We start from the raw sequence: 19,657 nt of genomic DNA, 5'->3' as shown, positions 1-19,657 counted from the left end.
TCCCTCATACAGGTTTACAAATATTTGTAAATTGCCTTTTTTAATGTTTTTGAAGTACAAAAAAGAAAATTGAATAAAAAAAAAATATCTCACTGCAATGAAACAAAAATTTTTCTTTTAATATTATAAATAATTTTAAGTAAATATCATACTCAAACTGAAAGCAGTGTATATAATATTATGAGGTAAATACATTAAAAGATACAAATATAATTTTAAATAATTTTTGAATAGGTAAAAGATGTATAATATATCTTAAAATTAAATAAATGATTAGAGGAGTAAAGTATTTAGCATTTTATGCAGTGATTCAATAATAAAATCTTTGTTGTCTAGGTATGGCTCATCTCTGGAATATTCCAGACTCCAATGTACCTAGTTCTGTGGAAGTTGAAGTGGAAGTTGAGACATCTGTGCACCCATTGTACCTGAAAATGGAAAAGATGCTGTTATCAGATGAGAACTGTGAGTTGAAAATAAAATTTTGAATTTTGATCCTATATGTCTAAAACCTAAACATAGACCAATTAGCAAAAATAGAGATAAAATACAATTATAATTATCTCAATCTAATTAGATCTTCCATCCACTCCCCTTTTTATCTATACATTGCTTCCCTGTGATGTTGCAGATGGAAAATTAATTTTAATTAGATTGATTATTAACTGTAATGTATCTTAATAATTTTAATGAATGCATGTATAATTCTACTAACTTTTTTTATTTGTTATAAAATAAAAACATATCTTTTATGTACTCTTTTCTCATTTCCAACAGTACCACCACCTATGATAGATGAAGAGCTAGTGAACTTTATAGAGGAGAAGACAAGAGGACAGAGACTTTGTGAGATGTGGAGAGCTCTCCACCTTGGGAGAATTACAAGTTCTATGTTTGGTGATGTGCTACTAGCAAGAGAAACCCCAGCAAAATCTCTCGTCAATCAGATCTTACATGGATCAAATCTTGACAAGTAATATTCCTTTTGTTTTTTTTGTTTTTTTGTTTTTTTTTTTGCAAATAAATCTTGCATTAATTATTTTTCATAAATGTAAATAGTAATATTACTAAATGTAAACAATCATTACAATGAATGATTGTAGGAATACTGAAAGTGCATTAATGTTACAATAGCTGGAGTTATTTCCCTTATGTACATGTTATTTTGTAATATGAACCTAGTATGTAGATTAGTCAATATATATGTCACAGCTGTATTTTATTTGTTACTCCTTTTTAATAATAATAACAATGAAAACAGCTGTTGGGTTCGATGCATATATTTTTCAATTTCATGGTAAGACTGAAAAGGTGACCTGTAACAATAACAGTAATGAAAATAAATGAATACACTCTCATACCTATACACTCACACATTAAATTACTTTAATATATTTTAACTTTTCCAATGTAATTATCTTTAAGTAGATAATTATTTGATAAGATATTTAATTTATTCAAAGCAACGGTGGTAAAAGTTCTTACCGAATAGGCAGTTAAATTGTCCACATTATAAAATGATAGACTTTGTGGAGTAAGAGAGGAATTCTTCCTTACTCCTGGCTGTCCTAGGGTGGAGTGAATTAGTTAGGGTATTTGGCGCCAAGCATGCGCACACAATACCAAACTAGTAAAACCACTCACACACTTCTCACTCTAAAATATCAACCAATCACACAACTTCAACCCTCACCCATTCTGACACAAACACATTTGACCTTCACACTCCTAAATCCACCAATGAGCATTCAACCCCATGAATATGAATGAGATATTTTATGAATGAACACATAGTAAATTCCAGAGGACTGTAATTTACTATGCTTTATAGATGAAAATGATGATGATGATTAGTGATTAGGTCATTAAATATTCAATCATACATATAATATTTATCAGAAAAATAATTTATTCACCCTGTGACATATATACAGGATACCTTATCCTTTCTATTACTCTTAATTTAAAATATTTCAGATATACAGCACTACCACCACCAGTCCAGTGGGGGATAGATCATGAAGCAGAGGCCAGAAAAGATTACCTTACCATTAAAAGGGCCATAAATGAAAATACAGATGTACATCCTACAGGGATCACCTTGTATTCAACACACTCATTCCTTGGAGCCTCAAGCGATGGGAAGGTAATTGAAAATGGAGACATGGGATTACTGGAAATAAAGTGTCCCTTTTCGATTAAGGGTTACAATATTACCCAGTGCGAAATATCAGAAATCTTGGAACTGAATGATCGACACTTTTGTCTTGAGATGTCATCTTCAGGGCCAACTTTGAGAAAATCTCACAAATTTTATGCACAAGTGCAGGGAGAAATGGCAATCAAGAGTGTACCTTGGGTGGATTTTGTTGTGTGGACTGCAGCTAAAGCAAACAACATTTTTATAGAAAGAGTTCTTTTTGATGAGCAATTTGTTACATCTATGATGCCAAAATTAGTTAAATTTTACATGGAGCAAATTTATCCATTATTATACAAGTGTTGAAATTTCTCTAGTGATGCAATGCAGTTCTTTGAAGCAAAGGCTGTATGAGATTAATGCTGTACGTGTGCATAAATAGGCGTAATCAAAATTTAACGCAATTACTAGGTGAGTTGTTGGCATATTCATGAATTAGCGCTACACTCTTAAGCATTGTATATTGTATTTGTAAATGATTTCTTAGTGGTATTCATAAATTAGCGCATCGTTGTCTGCACCAAAGCCACTTTAAATATAAAGCCTGCTTTTTTAAGAACACATACAGTATTAGATGAATTGACTCTAGTTCTATTGCACTTTATAGTGTATCAGTCTAAGTACACAGCTACAAATTTACAATTATTTATCTGTGGAAATTAAAGTGTTGGATATTTGTGATTATTTTTTAAAAGCAGAAGGTTGAATCAGGGAATAACTATCTTCTAATTTGGTATTTCGCAAATACCAAATTAAAAGATAGTTATTCCCATTCTAATGCAATATATGCATTTTGTTTGATGTTCATGTCTTATTTTGTTGAGTTTTGTTATATAAAATATGTCATAGAGCATTGTGTTTTTGTGTCACTCTATTATGACGCCACAATGAATAGCTTTCATTCTCATTTATGCTCATTTTACTGCCTCAGATGTCAGTGTATTACCCAATCAAAATGTGTTTTACAAAACAATTGCATTAGAATTTTTTTTTATTTGTGAAAATATTCTTGTAGCATAATATGTGATATGAATTGCAAGACGACAGCTCTGATTAAGTATTTTGTATATTGTGTACTGTATTAATTACTAGGAATATTTTAAGTACATAATTACTTAATAATATTCAATATGGAATGAATTCATAAAAATCAAAACAAGAATTTAAATGTCTTACTTAGAGAGTTATGATTCATCAGTGGAAATCTTTTTCCCATCAACAAGCGGATAATCCAGATTGGTCAGCCAACAGCAGACTTGGAAAATCTTCGTGATGAAGTGGACCATTGTAAGGGGGATCACTCCTTCTAAGACATGAAAGTTCTTCACACGCCCAATGCTCCTTTCAACATGAATCCGAAGTTGGGCAATCTCCTGGGTCTTGAAGACTTCATCTGTTGAAAACTGGTTAGAAGTGCCTAGAATACAATATTAAGAAAATTATTTAAGCTAGTTACCATGCAATGTTTTCCTGATTTATCTTTACAAAAAAAAGAAAAGAAACAACAAACAAACAAATCTAACCATTTGCACATAGATTGAGTTGATTGGGTGGGAGGGGGTGAGGTTAAGATCTGGCATTAAAGGACGACTAAAAGATTTTATTTTAACTTAAAATTCTTATCAGCAAAAAGAAATCCTAATTTTTTAACTCTCGTGAGATAAAAATAAACAACAAACAGCTGAATGTTTACAACTTTACACATCATTTAATACCTCGGAATGGTGGAATGTTTAAGGAACATTGTCTTTTTTCAAGTAAGTCAGCTATGGTGAAGCCTTTGTCTGCCATTACACTGTCACTAGGCTCAAGTAACTGAAGTAGGCCACATTCCTCAGTTAGCTGACGGTCTGAAGTTTTTCCTGGCCATGCATCAGAAACAAAAGTAATTACTCCAGATGGACTAATACCGACTAGAAATTTAACAGTAGTATGATGCTTGTAGTTAGAAAATGTTAGGCTTTGATTTATTAGGCTACTTGATGATTGAATGAAAAGTTCTGTACAATCAATAATCACTCTGGTTGATGGATACTTAGATTTAAAGGATTCTGGCATAGTTCTGTTGATAATATCTCTGCTTGGAAATGGGTTTAGAAACTTGAGCTCGGCATGAATTAAACTGATCCAGGTTGTAAAATACATTGAAAATGAAGCACTGCTGATCTGGAATCTCTCTGATATATCCTGCACATAGAGTCCAACTTTCAACCTCATGAGGACAGCAAATAATTGATCAATTGGATGTAAGCAAGATGATGACATTCTCACTCTGTCTGTAGTTGATGTCTGTCCTTCCCCCCTCCAATATGTCATCCTTGAACATTTACTGGAAAGGTAACTGTAATCAATGAAATTACAGAATTAACATTCTGTGATGCTAACTTAAGTTATAGGAATTTTTAAAACCTAAAAATTTAAGCAGTCAATAACATCTGAAATATAATTTAATTTTTGCATAAACAATCACAATACCTCTGAAGAAGGTGAATCAGTTTTTTGATACATGACTGTAATTTTTTCCATTATTTATTATGATCATAACTTGTATAAAGATACATATTTGAAGATAATAAAAAGTTAAGAAAAAATGTCAACACTTGCTTGTACAGCCACAGGAAGATTGTAAAAGAAGGTAGCCCTGTGTAAAAACGTGTCATGCCATCATCATCTTTAATGCGCTCAGCAGACCATTTGTGTTTACGTAGGTCCTCTCGAAGTCTTCTTACTTCCTCTTTAAGGTTTCTGTTTTCTTTCAGGAGGGGGTCTTCTTCACATTGTACACCTTTAAATGTGTTTATATCATCAATAATTTATAGCAAGCAGAATTTTAAAAATTTATTTACATTTTACAAATCTACTGAATATCTTATATTGATATTGAAATTGACATACTAGTATCTTACTAAAAAGATATATATTGCAATTGAAATATTCAGTTAAATAATCAATTCATCCCTGGTGTACCTGCATCACATGTCAGCTTAATGTCAACATCATCTGTTGGTCCATTTTCATCATGATCACTCAGTCTGGTTAAAGCATTTCCCTCTGTACTGTGATCACCTGACTCGTCTGTTGATCTACAGTAGGAGCCATGTGCAAGCAGAGAAAACTCTAAATTAGCACTTTCTCTCTCCCTGTTTATCCTCTCTGAACAAAGTTTTTCCTTGTAAAAAAAAAAGTAGAGCAATAAAAATATTTTATACATGTATATTTATGTATTTTGAAAGAAATTGGGGTAATTTATAAATCCTGTGCAAAATTATATGAATAAATATGTTTTTGATTTAAAAGAAGGTAGCTCTGGGTAAAACGTGTTTTTTTCTTCTTAAATCTGACATCGATCTCTCGTTGTACCTCCTATAAAACTTATGTTTGATTTTTAGGCCGTTTTATTTATAAGATTTCAAAAAATATATTGGTGAAAATCAAAGGTAGATACCTTGGTTGTTTCTCGATCAAGGCGTCTCTGTTCCCTGTTAAAATCTTCTTCCGATCGTTTCTGTTTGTAGGCAAATATTGTTGGGGCATAATTGTCATCGCTCGGTTCATCTCCGTGCCACCCATCAACAAAATGTTGCGAGCAGATCCAGGTATGCTCGTTTGGCGTCCATTTATCCCTATTAACAGCTTTTATCCAGGCTCTTCTTTTTCTTTTGTTCTTGGGAAACCGAAAGAAACTGACACCCTTCGACCGTGATTCTCCATTACACACGTTTCGACACTTGTAAACACAACAAGATTTTACCATTTCCGTTCCTAATGAAAACAAATGAAGCTTTCCACTCGGAAGCGTTTGTGCGCATGTGCGAGTAACTGTCCCGCACTTAAGTTAAAAGACCTTAATTTTCCTAAGTCCAAGGGGCATAACTCTGTCAAACATTGCTCGATCGTACCCAAAACAGAACTTGACCTAGATAATTTTATGATAAATCTGTATACCAAATTTCATTTCAGTATGTGCAACCTCTGCGAAGAAAACGAACGGAAACAGTTGGTGGACCGACATACATGTACAGACCGATCGACAAACCGACCGACCGACAGACAGCAGCAAAGCAATATGCCCTCCCTTCTTCGAAGGAGGGCATAAAAATCATTAAGGATACTTTTGATGGAATATTGATGCCATTTTGAATCAATTCTTATTAAGCTTGGGCATAAAAACAGAAAAAATGTATTGCAGATTAAAGATTTCCTCTTCACAGTTTCAGAAGTCATAAAGAAGAGTTTTTTTTCGTATTACAATTTAAGGAGATATAATGCACCTTTTAAATTATGCTTAGTGGAAAAGTGGAAATGGTTACATAACCATAACATCATCAGTCACATAAAATATCCATAATTTACCGAAATATTTTATGTAAACCCAGTCTCTGAATTAAAGTTACAATTTATCTAATCAAAATACTTTCGACCATTAGATTATCCGGAGAAATATTAGACTTGATAAAGTAAACTAATTTTATTCAAATGAAATAGGTATTTCCCTTCCCTTTGATTATTTTAGGAATGACTCTAATTCTTGGCGAAATTATTCGCGTATAACCTGGTTTGGGTCAGTTTACGCTTTATAATCCGCGAAGCGGATTATAAAACAGCGTAAACTGACCCAAACCAGGTTATACGCGAATAATTTGGCCAAGAATTAGAGTCATTCCTTATAATTTAATTTTAAAATCATTAAATAACTATGGGTGTAAAATTTCGTTGCTTTTTATTAGTTCAAATTTGCCGCTCAATAATACAACCGTAGTAACGGAAGTACCGGAAGTAATGGGAAGCGAGGGGAGGTAAAAACTGATACATAGGCCTAGCAGCCTTGTTGTTTGTTTACATGTGGTAAGATCGAATTATTGTTTGGTACATTCATTAAATCTGGAATTTTCCATGAATCCCGAGGACTGGAATTGAGAGGATTGTATGGATACAGATGATTCAGCTGGTTGTCAGGGGGGTGTGTCCCCATACCAAACCAGGTTATACAGAAATAATTTGTGTTCCTTTTTGGATATTAACCAATCAGAGGTTAGAATACAAACAAAATTAAATTATATGTTGTGCACCAAAATATTTATTCATATACCCTGACGATAGCACTAAAATTTCTCAGTTAATCAACTTTTTATCGGAATATAATCTTACCAAAATAAAATACATTTTTATTTTTAAAAATGAATCCCTTTTTTCATACATCGCTTCATAAAGAAATGCATTAAAGTTAAAAGTTTAACTGTGAGTATTGCAAATCTCTTACAGCTGCATCAAAAACACTTAGATCGAAACTCTGCATCTGACTTTTTACGTTGTCTAAATTTGTCTTCAGGTCTGTAGGCAGTAAATTTGCAGAGCCATATTTTGATGTATTTGTCAGCATATCCCCCATCCCTGAGGATCCCTTGTTTCTCATTTCCTGCATGAATTATAAAGTATGGTTAACAATGAAAGTATGCTTAACAATGAAGTTAAATGTCATCATTTTAAGATAAATATAATTTTGACGATTAGAGTGGTTAGAATTATACACTCATGCCTTGGTTTTTCCATCATAATAAAGGATGAACGTAAAGGGAAATAAAGGACTGAAAGAGAAATAAGGAAATTCACAATCTTTATTTTACTCCTTCAGTTTTATATATATATATATATATATATATATATATATATATATATATATATATATATATATATATATCACAAAAGAAATTCATTTTTTCATTGATACCCACTTCCGCCCCAACCCGGGGTTGAACTCTCGACCTACGGAATCTGTCTCCTAGCAGTACAGGAACAGCGTGCTAGACCGCTCGGTTATCTAGGCAGTGAATTTCTTTGTGCTTTCTATATTAATATTTCTTCACTCAGGGTAGTTATATGTTAGTTAAAGAGTTTGTTGTAAAATGTGCGTTATAAGTAAAATTAATTCATTACATTGTAATGCCCCCTCAATAAAAAACGTCTGATGACCTTTTTTTTTTTTGCTTGTCAAGAAATTTTTGGAGTTGATAGTGCCCCCTCAACTAAAGATGTTTGGTTGTGCCCCCCCCCCCCCCCCCCCGCCAAACTGAAAGTGCTTCCTAGGCCTGCAATGTGTATCGGTAACGATCCTCTAATAAAACTAATGTTCAAATAACTGTATCTAACTTCCATTCTCAATGGCTGAGTAGTGTAGGACAGCGCTGCGAGAATTCCATCGGCATCGGAAGCAAGTTTTATAGACTTGCCTAGATGCCCAAGCACTCTAGCACGCTGTTCCTGCTAGGAGACAGATTCCGTAGGCCGAGAGTTTAAACCCGGGATGGGGCGGAAGTGGGTATCAATGTAAAAGTGAATTTCTTTGTGCTTTCTATATTGATATTTCTTCACTTAGGGCAGTTATATGTGCTATATATATATATATATATATATATATATATATATATATATATATATATATATATATATATATATATATATATATATATATATATATATATATATTAGGGATGGCAATTTGTAACCGGTTAACCGATTAATCGGTCTGAACGATGGTAATCGGTTAGGAAATCTGTAATCGGTTAGTCGAAAAAAATAAAAATATGTGTAAATTTCCTTAAAATTCAGTTTGCAATTTTAAAAAAATCTATGAATGTAGATAAGTTATAACGTTTTTACATATATGTATTTAGATATAATTTATCAGTATTCTTCGGACTGAGGTGTTGGGGTAATTGGTCAATTTGTGCAGTGTTAATTGCCGTTTAAACAAAATGCCGTTACCCAGCTTGTCCTATATTTCTTTAATGATAATAATTAAATCACCGTTGAGTATTGTGAACTGATTACATTGTGTATCTTTTGCAGTTGTCTGCCAAATTATATTTTTATGCAAACATTGTAAATTAAGTAATAGTTTAAAGAGGTTCGTTCCTAAGCTTTTGATAAGATTTTTGTCTTGACCTCTATTTAGTTCTTATAATAAATTTGGATTCTACAATGCAAAATAAAGTATATTCAATTAAAATTCAATTAAAACCCCATGATTTAATTGAGCTATGCGTGTAGATTCTAAAAATATACTTGATAAAAAAAATTCTCAATACTTTTGATAGCAGGATCCAACCTCCTTAAACTTTGTTTTTGTTTATGCTGACAATACAAAATGACCGTATTTAATATTTGGGGGTCGTCAGTAAGCTATCAATGCATTCATACATGTATCTCGTGGATGTTTTATATGGTTTTCCTTTCAAAATTGAATTAAAATACGTACATTGTAAAGTATACAGATCACGCATAAACAGAATATTACTAATGGCGTATTTCTTTTCTTTTTTTAATTTATATGTTAATTTATTAGGAAGGGGGTATCAATAAAATTAATTTTAAAAAACAATGTCCGGAAAAGTGTGTTTTGTTACGATTAACCGGTTAATCGGTCGGAACGTCTTACGGTTAACCGATTGGCAATTCTGTATTCGATTGCCATCCCTAATATATATATATATATATATATATATATATATATATATATATATATATATATATATATATATATAGACTCAAAAATGAAAACATGTCTATTTCAGTAAGGTCAAATTGTGTGTGTTTATTTGTAAATATCATCACTATTCTGTGCAAAAAGATTACAATAGAATAAAGAATGTCCCATGAAAGACGAAACATGATTCCCAGACTATTAAATCACGTTGTCTTGTACACAGGTACTTATGGACAGGACCCCCCCCCCCCCCCCCGAATATTCAACCCCGGGGCTTGTTGGACATTTTTTTCACAAATTATATTTATTGCACTTATTCATCAAGTGTACCATAGGAAAAAAACCGTGAAAGCCCCAAAATAATCGTTCCACACAAAAATACCCCACTATACATTATAAGAGAGAAAGGTATGCCACTCCGGTTTGTTTACGTTGTACCCCCACTGGTCTTTCTGGGTTTAAAAACATGTATTTCTTTTATTTTAACCTAAAATATCGGTTCACACTGTCTCTACATATATTTCTGTCTTAGTTCATGCTATCGGATTAACTCTGCATCTCGTAAGAATCCCACAATTAATCCTTAAACAACATTGCAGTCAGTGCGTTAAAAAATCCTTAGGTAAACCAACGGAAGTGCATAGAGAATATATTACCAATTATGATAACACCCGAGAGAGATTATTACGTCAGGCCAAAACTCTCTCGGACGTTATCGTTCTTGGTGTACTTCCGTTGCTTTTACCTGACCATGGGTTTGAATATTCGGGGGGGTGGGGGGTGGGGGGGGGGGTCCTGTCCTGAATTAGTCTTAGAAGAATTCTAAACAGAATTACAATCTTATGTATATTTTTTAAAAGGTAAATGTTATAAGGATGGAATTTTTAAAAATAAACTGTACTTTCAAAAAACAGAAATAGTGTAGAGAAGTGTAGGAAAACAATATCTTGAATACTTTTAATTATAACGACACACTTACATTTATGATATCCTGCACTTTTTGTTCAAGAGTAGAAAACTTGAAATTAAACAATGTCAAATGTTCTATATCTAATGCCTTGTAGATTGCCTGGTTTTTCTGACAGTTTCTGAAAAAGAACACAAATTTTGTCTTAAGAATTATTTTAAGATCAGTAAGGTAAGTAAAATAAATTGATATTAATGTGAATCTTTCTGTGAAATGCATGCTATTAGAGGGTGAATCTAATATGTAGAAGAAAACCCGAAGAAGGTTTTAAGATCCATTTCATGTCCTTGTTCATGTTTCAAAACACCCTCTAGACTGTATTCAAATCCGTCGATGAGCTTCAAAGATATAAAAAATTATATTTCATTAAAATAAAGACGAATTTTGCAAAAAACATGAAAAACTTGAATGCGTCAGAACATGTTTTTTTTTCAATTCAAGATACTATTAAATATTGGAAGATGAATTATACCCATACTATGTTGGGGAAAAAAATATGAGAATAGATATATTTACTTCGTCTATTAGCTCCAGTTTTGGATCCGTCAGTGGCTGGCAAATGTATCTTTCTAGGAGTGCTCCAGGAATGTAAAGTGTCGTAGTTATTAACATCAGCAGCGGGCAGAAGACAAATATAAAAACTAAAGACCTACAGTCATAAAAAAAGTCTTACAGTATACTTTTTCGAGCAGTGCCCCTTGAAAGGTATTTTGAAAACAAACGGGAAATTGTCATTATTATTTTAGTTAGTTTTGACAAATTAGATGTAAGAAAACTTGAAATTTAAGGAACACTTGCATACATGTATTAAACAATACTGGTTTGATAAAAGTTTACTATATGAAAGTAAGTTTAATTGATATTGAAATTTAGAGTTTTAGAGCAATATCGGCTTATTTTTTTTCCATTGGAGTATGATCTCAATTCACAGTTAATACTGAGGTTAATTGTAAAAACGGATTGTGAAGATAACGATTAAAAGTCATGCTCAAAAGTCCAATTAAACATTAAAAATTGAGAGCAGAGCAAACATGGAATCCTGAAAACACCAGAGGTGGAATCAATGGAGGACTAAACATCCCCTGTCCATTGGTCACACTCGCATAAAAAATGGCCTTACAATTATTTCTATTAAAAACGTCCGTGAACATTTGACCTAACGAAAGGATATTTTTGCAAAAAAGGTTTTTGGATCAGTATTAATTTGGTTGTTATCGTCCCTTCGAGGATTTTTCACTCATTGAAACGCTACCGGTCTTGTCGCACAGTGAATTCGAGCTACGTACTGATAGGATCAACTCCTTACGCCGCGGCTCTAAACAATGCGCCACGCGGGCGACACTATAGAATTTTTGAAATGTTGACTTTAAATGAGAATGTTGCAGTAGTCTGCATAGGTTTAAAAATTGATTATATGCAGAATATGCTCTTATGTGTCGAATCAACTTGGAGACATTAGCATCAAATGCAGGCGGTTATGCTATATTGCTACATAGATAAGGGTAGCTGAAGATCTAAAAGTGAATCCATCACCTTTATCATAAGTTCATTTCTTCCAGAATATTATTGGAAGACTTTGTCTCCGAAGACTACACACATACAGATATTGTCAGTGAGGAACTTCAGCATCTTTTTTACATAAACTTTTGAGTACTTGAATAATATTTAGCAAACTAATTTTGTAGATAACCAAGATATGAAAATTCCCGAGTTTCATTTTTATTAGAAAAAGCAGTATGTTGTCTGTGATGTAAAAAAAAACCTTGATCCTGAATTTATGACAAATATTAAAGTCAACATATTTTGAAAGAATATGAAGTCAGGGCACTACAATATGTTTAACGATGTCACCGAGCCTATTATAAGATGTGTTTACTAACCCTATCATAAGACGTCCTGCGCAGTTAGACACACAGCCTTTCTCCAGAGGGTCATTTACAGACCTCCCTCCACAACACCCACAGCACAATCCACAACAGTAGAGAGCTAGTATAAGGGAGACAACTCCAGCACATCCAATTCCAGCATACCATCTGGTAAGATGTAATTCTTGCATAGCATTTTAATGTATTTACGTTTCCTTTTATAGTCAATACAAGTTAAGAAGTATATATTTCGACAACATGTTTTCTTTAAAAGCTGTAATATATTTTCAACAAATATTCTATATCATATCACAATTGTAAATTCCAATCATCTTACGGCATACTATACCTGTATTTATCATATGGTTTTATAAAATCAGAGTGATCCTTCACCATTTCTTTTGTTCCCTTAATATTAACTGCATCACCCTGAATACATGATACAAATGATATGATTCTTGGTAAAAAAAAACCCGAAGACTTTTGACGGGAATATAAGGCAGCATGTAAAAAATCACAGCAATAAAGTTCGTACTAAGGAGTTCTGATTTTAAGGAACAAGGAAAACAATTAAGGAATCGTTTTCAAAATAAGAAATACATATACTAACATTCATTGAATGTTCTAGTTCTAGTAACCGTAAAACAAAATTTCTGAACAAATATTCAATGAAACAAGCCAAACAGTATTCATATCATCCTTAAAATTATCAATATACTGGTATTTTTTTGTGTTAACTGAGTACACCCGTGTGTTCCCCAACGCAGATAATACTTCCCATCCACGATCTTCATTTGCGTGAAACCAAATCAGGACAATATGAGATGCAAGTAAATTCACGTTTAAAAATTCTTCTCTCGCCTATGAAGCAAAATTTCTGGAATATTTTTCTTTTATTTATTTTCCATTTATCAAATATATTTTGTAATTTATAATTCTACAAATTTAAATATTTTCTTTGTAAATTTCTTTCTATAATCTACCTCGACTCTGTAGACAAGTTGAATGACTTTGCATAACATTGGATGTTCGAATATTAGTTTTATTATTGTAACCTTGCTATTCATTTTGATACTGTTTTTTTCGGCACATGTTTACAAGGCTTTGAACCCTTATCTAAACTGTTTCCTCTTATTATCGTCGATTGTTCTAAAGAATAAGGATTGTAGTAAATGTTCCAATTTATATTTCTCTATGGCATAAACCATAAACTTGGTTCATGTTTTGAACATATTTGGCAGTGCTTGTCTATTCCAGTGACCAAGGTATTTTTCAGAAAAGGGTTTCGGAACATGGACCCCCTTCTGTCGCCCTACCCTAGTCCAGGATGTTGTTTCAAAACATTGTAACTAAATGAAACGGAATTGTTAGACATGAATTAACTCACTGTTAATCTATTGCTCTTAAAAAAATCAAAATTAATAAGAAAAATTGATGCCCCTTTTCTTAATTTGGGAAATGATTAGGAAAACTAGAATCCACACTAGACGAGGAAGCTTTTACAGAGAAAGCAAACATATGAAAGTTAATTCAAACTTTGTGAAACACTGATGCTCCCGTAGGGCAGCTCAAGGCCAAGGGTAAAGATCAAACTCCAAGGTCAAGATAAAGAGTTCAAAAATGTTGGTACACAAAGAAAGGTCTTGTCAAAAGGAATATATGTGCGAAATATGAAAACCCTAGCACCAACCATTCAAAAGTCATGTCCAAGGTTAAAGTTTTTCAAAAGTAGGTCGTACTCAAAGGAGAGGTCTTGTCACGAGAAATACAGAAGTGAAATATTAAAGCCCTACATGTAGCACCAACCCTCCTCAAGTTATAGACAATGCTAAAATTTGAAAAAAAGTAGGTCAAAAGAATGTCTAGTCACAAGAAGTACACATGTGATACTCAATATAGGAAAGCCCTAGTCCAACTATTCAAAAGTTACGGCCAAGGTTCAAGTTTTTCAAAAGTAGGTCAAACCCCAAGGTCAAAGTCAAAAGGTAAAAGATATTAATACCGAAAGAAAGGTCTTGTCACAAGTACATGTAATAAACTTGTGAAATATGAAAGCCCTAGCACCAACCGTTCAAAAGTTATGGGTAAGGTTAAAGTTTTTGTGGACAAATAGTCAAACAGATTAACAGACAAACAGACAGACGGACGGATAGACCAAAAATTATATGCCCCCTAATCTTCGGTTATGGGGGCATAAAAAGCTGTGTAATTTTTAATTTTATATTCTTGCAAACCTGTATGGTTTAAATAATATATGCCTTTTTTCTTCAAAAAAATATCAGTTTTAGTCGGTAGCTAAATAACCGGAGCAATCAAACTTTTATAATATTCATGCCTCAGTAATCGAAGATTCGGGGCATATAGTTTTTACCCTGTCCATCCGTCTGTATCTCTGTCTGTTTGTTTGTTTATTCGCAAAAACTTGTCTATAACTTTTGATTTGTTGGAGCTATGGCTTTCGTATTTCACATGTGTATTTCTTGTGACAAGACATTTCTTTGGGTACAAACATATTTGATTTCCTGACCTTGGAGTTTTACCCACTTTTGAAAAAAACTTTGACTTTTAACAATTTTGAATTTTGAACTTGATCTTGGAGTTTGATCAACTTTTTAAAAACTTTAACCCATTATTTTTTAACAGTTGATGACAAGGCTTTGGCATTCATATTTCACATGTGTATTCCTTGTGACAAGTACCAACAAGTATGACCCTTTGAACTTGGCATTTCACCCACTTTTGAAAAACTTTAACCTTGGCCACAAGTTTTGAATGTTTGGTGCTAGAGCTTTCATATTTCACATGTGTATTTCTTGTGACAAGATCCTTCCTTGGGCACCATTAATTTTGACCTTGACGTTTGACTTATTTTTGAAAAAAAAAACTTTAACCTTCGCCATAACTTGTCAATAGTTAGTGCTAGGGCTTTCATATTTCACAGTATATTTATTGAGACAAGATCTTTCTTTGGGTAACACATCTCTTGATATTGACCTTGGAGTTTAATGTGCATTTGAGAAATTTTAACCTTTGCCATAAGCTCCATGCGGGGACATCAGCGTTTCACAACACATCTTGTGCATTCTGCATTGAATTTACATGTTTTACTATTTGCAAACAGTTTGTAGAAATTATTTATTTAATGCATATATATAACTTAATGCATTCCTAGATAACTATAAAACTGTTATAAAAGTAGAGTTATATTAAAAAGTTTATAAATACATAGAATACCTTTTGTATAGCATTCTTTGTGTTCGTCACCAAGTCGTCGATCTCAGTGTTAGCGTTGTCTAATTGTGTTTTTGCTTGGTTCATTGCTAAAAATCAACGTAATGCTTTAAAATTTCCTTAATTTTGAATGAACTTAATTCCAGTAAAATGCTCCTTTAAAAAAGTTTTATTACTTGCAGTTGATCCACTTAAAGCATTGTCTATTGTTGATTTTATACTCGCTGTGGCCTAAAGTGAAAAAAAAAGTTTGTTGGTCTTTTTTAAAGGCACTTGTCTCTTGTGATAAACAAAACACACATATCTTGAATTGTATAGAAATATATTTAAAATTCATAAAGGATGTAATGATAATCACAGGATAAATAGAAGATTAAAAGTTCCATATTTTTAAAATGATAGTGAAAACAAATTTTGCTTCTTTTATTTTTTATATACCGTCTTCCTGCAAATATACAGGTATTTCAGAAGTAAAAACAATAAAAATTAATACCTTTCCAGCTATATTGATATTTGGAACTGTTGGTAGCGATGGCTGAAAGCGCAAAGAGGAAAATATCCAAATATATCATGTGAATAATCTTTATATTCAATTAAAACTGTATATTTAATTTTGAGTCTTGAAAATATAATGTGAGTAGGGATACTAACCGTAGGCACAGAACATGTTGGTGATAGTGCTTGGCATGCTGTCCGAAATGATTGTGTTCCGCTGTTGATGTTGTTTATGGCAGAAGTTAGATGGTCTATATCTGTGAAATTACAGAACATGAACAGAACTTTAATCAGACAGAATACCGAGTTACAGTTGATGCATGTTATTTTTCTTAAGAAAATGAAGTGAACTTCAGTGCCAAAAATATATATAAAATTAAAGAAGTCAATATAACTGTAAAAATAATGTCCATGTCAGTTAGAATTTATTTTTAATATACATTTATTTAACAACTCTTTAAGAAATTAGTGTTTATTGCGTATGATGTCATCTATCACCTGTCTGGAGATCCTGTACAGCGCCCCCTGTCAAAAGTGATACGGCCTTGTTCTGTAAAGCCTCAGAAAGTTCTATTCATAAATAAAAGAATTTTGATAATTACAAAATTTTAAACTTTATAATTTACAGGAAAAAATAGAAATAAAGGCAAAATTAGAATGAAGTTGGCGATTTCGTCAACAAACCAAAACGTAAACATTGAGTGATAGCGAGCAGAATATTAAACATTCCGTGATGACTAGAATTTCAAACAGATTCCATATGACATAAAAGAGTGGTCGTTCAGCAAGTTTCATCTATTTCTTGTTGAGTGTAATGTCTGGTTAGCAAGTAGCATTCATTATTTTTTCGTTTACCAACTGAACATACGTGATACACGTACATGCATATCTATTTACGTGACAAAATTAATTGAAATTTCGTTGAGAAATTAATTTTTAACAGATATTTAGCAAATTACTTTGAACTTTATGCGGAAAGTCAAAAAATTGAAAATTTACGAACAAAATCACTATAAAGATATGCCTAATTAGAGCGTATAAAACAAATCTTTTTCCTCTTCAATAATTATGCATAAAGGACATAAATAGTAAATCATGAAAAGAGAATTTATTGCTCAATCAAAAGTTATAAAGTTGTAACCAAATAATATTCTCGAACAATATAAGAACACCCCCCCCCCCCCAAAAAAAAGGTAAAATATTTAAAACTAGACCAAAATGTAAAGGACTGTTGCATAATATTCTAGTGATTATTTGCATTATTTCCTAACTTTTGTAATTTTCTGATCTGACAGTCCAGGAAAGTATGCTTTTACTAATTAGATCAAAATGAGAAAAAAATGCTTAAGGATATCCGATCCTCAGCTAGGAATGAAAACCCTTAAATCTATTATTTATTTAAAAAGGTTTCAAAATGAAGCTTGAAATTGAAATATTTTCTTGCAATAATTTTCATTTCATGCATCTCAATATGATTTAAGGTTCTTTGAAGTCTTAGAAATGATATTATAAAAAGTTGACATTTGCACCCTCTACCAATATCAGCCCTCTGGCTTTCGGCCCTCGGGCTGATATATATTGGAGTCTCGGGTTGATATGGGATGTGATACAGATTTTGCCATGTATTATTCTCTATATATTTCTCTTTTAGCTTTGTAGGCAACGGTAAATTAATTAATTATCTAATCATGGCAATTAGCTTATTGAATCATAATATACAAGCAATATTTTAAAAAGTATACTTTTACACCTTTAACTTGACATATTAGGACGTAGTACATGTATAAGATGCTGAAAACTTTTGATAAGTAATAGTAGAAATTCTTAAAACAGTTTGTGCAGGCTTTAGTATATCTAAAACACATACATGTATTTATCACATACTCTTCCTATAAAGCCATCTTCATTTCTGAATCTTTCAAGTTCAACGCAATAATATGAGAAATTGAAATCCTGACTATATCTACTTAATGCATCAATGAATGATCATCATTTTTGTATGGTCACATTTTAGGAAATTCACAAAAAAGAGATCATCATTTATGATGTTTCAGGTACTTTCTTTTACTATACATTCTTATCCACAGAATAAGGATAGGAAAATTTCGTAATACAGTGGCGCCGCGGTAATCCGGACGCCAATAATCCGGACGCTTCACCTTCCGGACGATATTTTTTGGGAACCGAATTTTTCCACGTTATTCTGTCTCATTAATCCGGAAATTCGCGTTCCGGATCCGGACGGTCAATTTCTACTACAAAGCGTAATATTTCATTGAAAAATGACTCGTTTATCCGGACGGTGATTTTTCGAGGAACGACTTATCACACCTTTCTTGCAGTAGTGATAATTATTGTAAAAACATTGTCCGTGCAGTCAGTTTGAAGGCGGTTACCTGTGACCTCTAAACAAAAGCGTCTATAATTAGCGCGTGTTTACCTCAGATAAAACACACGTCTTTTATATTATAAAGCCCGAAGAATTTAGCTAGCCTTATACTGTGCATTAATTAAATATAAATCCGTTCAGAATAGAATAAATTGCGAACGGTATATAAATTTATGAGAATTTTGGAGAGTTGTAAATAAATTTTTTTACTGAATAATAAATCACGAGATTTCGTTGTGGTATTGAGTTGCGTAAGTTTATCAAAATACGATTTTCCAATTCTCAAATTTATTATGATACATTATTCAAGAAAATATATTTCTATTTGATGCACTAAGAAATACGTAACTGGCGTTAGTTATAAATGCCGATCACGTTTTTTTTTTCTAGGTATGTAACTTAGAGTTTATAGACAATCCTGAATATGGCTTGTGTTTACGTTGAATGTTTGCAATACGTACACTGATTACAGTGTTTAACTTACTTCCCTATGTAGTGAATATACGCGGTTAGTCATTTGAACATTCTCAATGGTGATAATTAACAGTCCTTCTTAATATGAGCTTGAATAAATAAAAGAAATGTGCCGAAATAAAACAGTAGCAAATCAAAATTTGGTCAGCCCATGTAACTACTCGTCAAATAGAAGGCAAGTAAAGATTCCTGTGTTAGAAAAGGAAGTCTCAACATAAAACTGCCTATCCATTTTTCATCCTGTAAATTACATTTTAATTCTTTTTCTTTTTTATATATATTTATTATTTCTTTTAAAACTATAAAAATAAAATCAATGTCAAGGTAAAATAAAGGTGTTTTCGTTGCCTTCACATTTGATACCACTATGTTCATATGTACATGCTTTGAGAGGGTACGTCTTTTAAGAAGTGATTCACTTATCCGGACGATTCATTTATCCGGACGATTTTGTTGGGGACAGAGGCGTCCGGATTAACGAGGCACCACTGTAAATATGTTTTTCAGCAAAAATAAAGCCTGTACAGACTATTTTATTTACTTTAGCCTTAAA

At 32.4% G+C, this 19,657-nt stretch overlaps 1 protein-coding gene and 1 long non-coding RNA gene across 2 annotated transcripts in view; both read right to left on the bottom strand.

The window, feature by feature from the left end:
* Nucleotides 1-19,657, bottom strand: part of LOC133191995 (prominin-1-A-like) — a 34,223-nt gene that overhangs the window by 9,713 nt on the left and 4,853 nt on the right. Inside the window, exons 6-16 of the mRNA XM_061327809.1 lie at nucleotides 16,740-16,811; nucleotides 16,398-16,498; nucleotides 16,240-16,281; nucleotides 15,923-15,977; nucleotides 15,750-15,835; nucleotides 12,865-12,944; nucleotides 12,531-12,683; nucleotides 11,167-11,299; nucleotides 10,906-10,988; nucleotides 10,663-10,771; nucleotides 7,461-7,616 (exon numbers count right to left, since the gene is read on the bottom strand). Of these exons, the coding sequence (XP_061183793.1) occupies nucleotides 7,461-7,616; nucleotides 10,663-10,771; nucleotides 10,906-10,988; nucleotides 11,167-11,299; nucleotides 12,531-12,683; nucleotides 12,865-12,944; nucleotides 15,750-15,835; nucleotides 15,923-15,977; nucleotides 16,240-16,281; nucleotides 16,398-16,498; nucleotides 16,740-16,811 (1,070 nt within the window). The remainder of the gene's footprint in view (nucleotides 1-7,460; nucleotides 7,617-10,662; nucleotides 10,772-10,905; nucleotides 10,989-11,166; nucleotides 11,300-12,530; nucleotides 12,684-12,864; nucleotides 12,945-15,749; nucleotides 15,836-15,922; nucleotides 15,978-16,239; nucleotides 16,282-16,397; nucleotides 16,499-16,739; nucleotides 16,812-19,657) is intronic.
* LOC133192001 (uncharacterized) lies at nucleotides 172-4,239 on the bottom strand. The gene is made up of 3 exons (XR_009721770.1): nucleotides 3,916-4,239; nucleotides 3,377-3,617; nucleotides 172-428 (listed from the first exon to the last, which is right to left on the bottom strand). It is a non-coding gene; the product is annotated as an uncharacterized LOC133192001 (long non-coding RNA).

Source organism: Saccostrea echinata, unplaced genomic scaffold (genome assembly GCF_033153115.1).
Source record: "Saccostrea echinata isolate AGI-Se365-2 ecotype Australia unplaced genomic scaffold, CSIRO_AGI_Sech_v1 ptg000001l, whole genome shotgun sequence".
Classification (NCBI taxonomy): Eukaryota; Metazoa; Mollusca; class Bivalvia; order Ostreida; family Ostreidae; genus Saccostrea; species Saccostrea echinata.
This window is presented reverse-complemented; position numbering and strand designations above follow the sequence as displayed.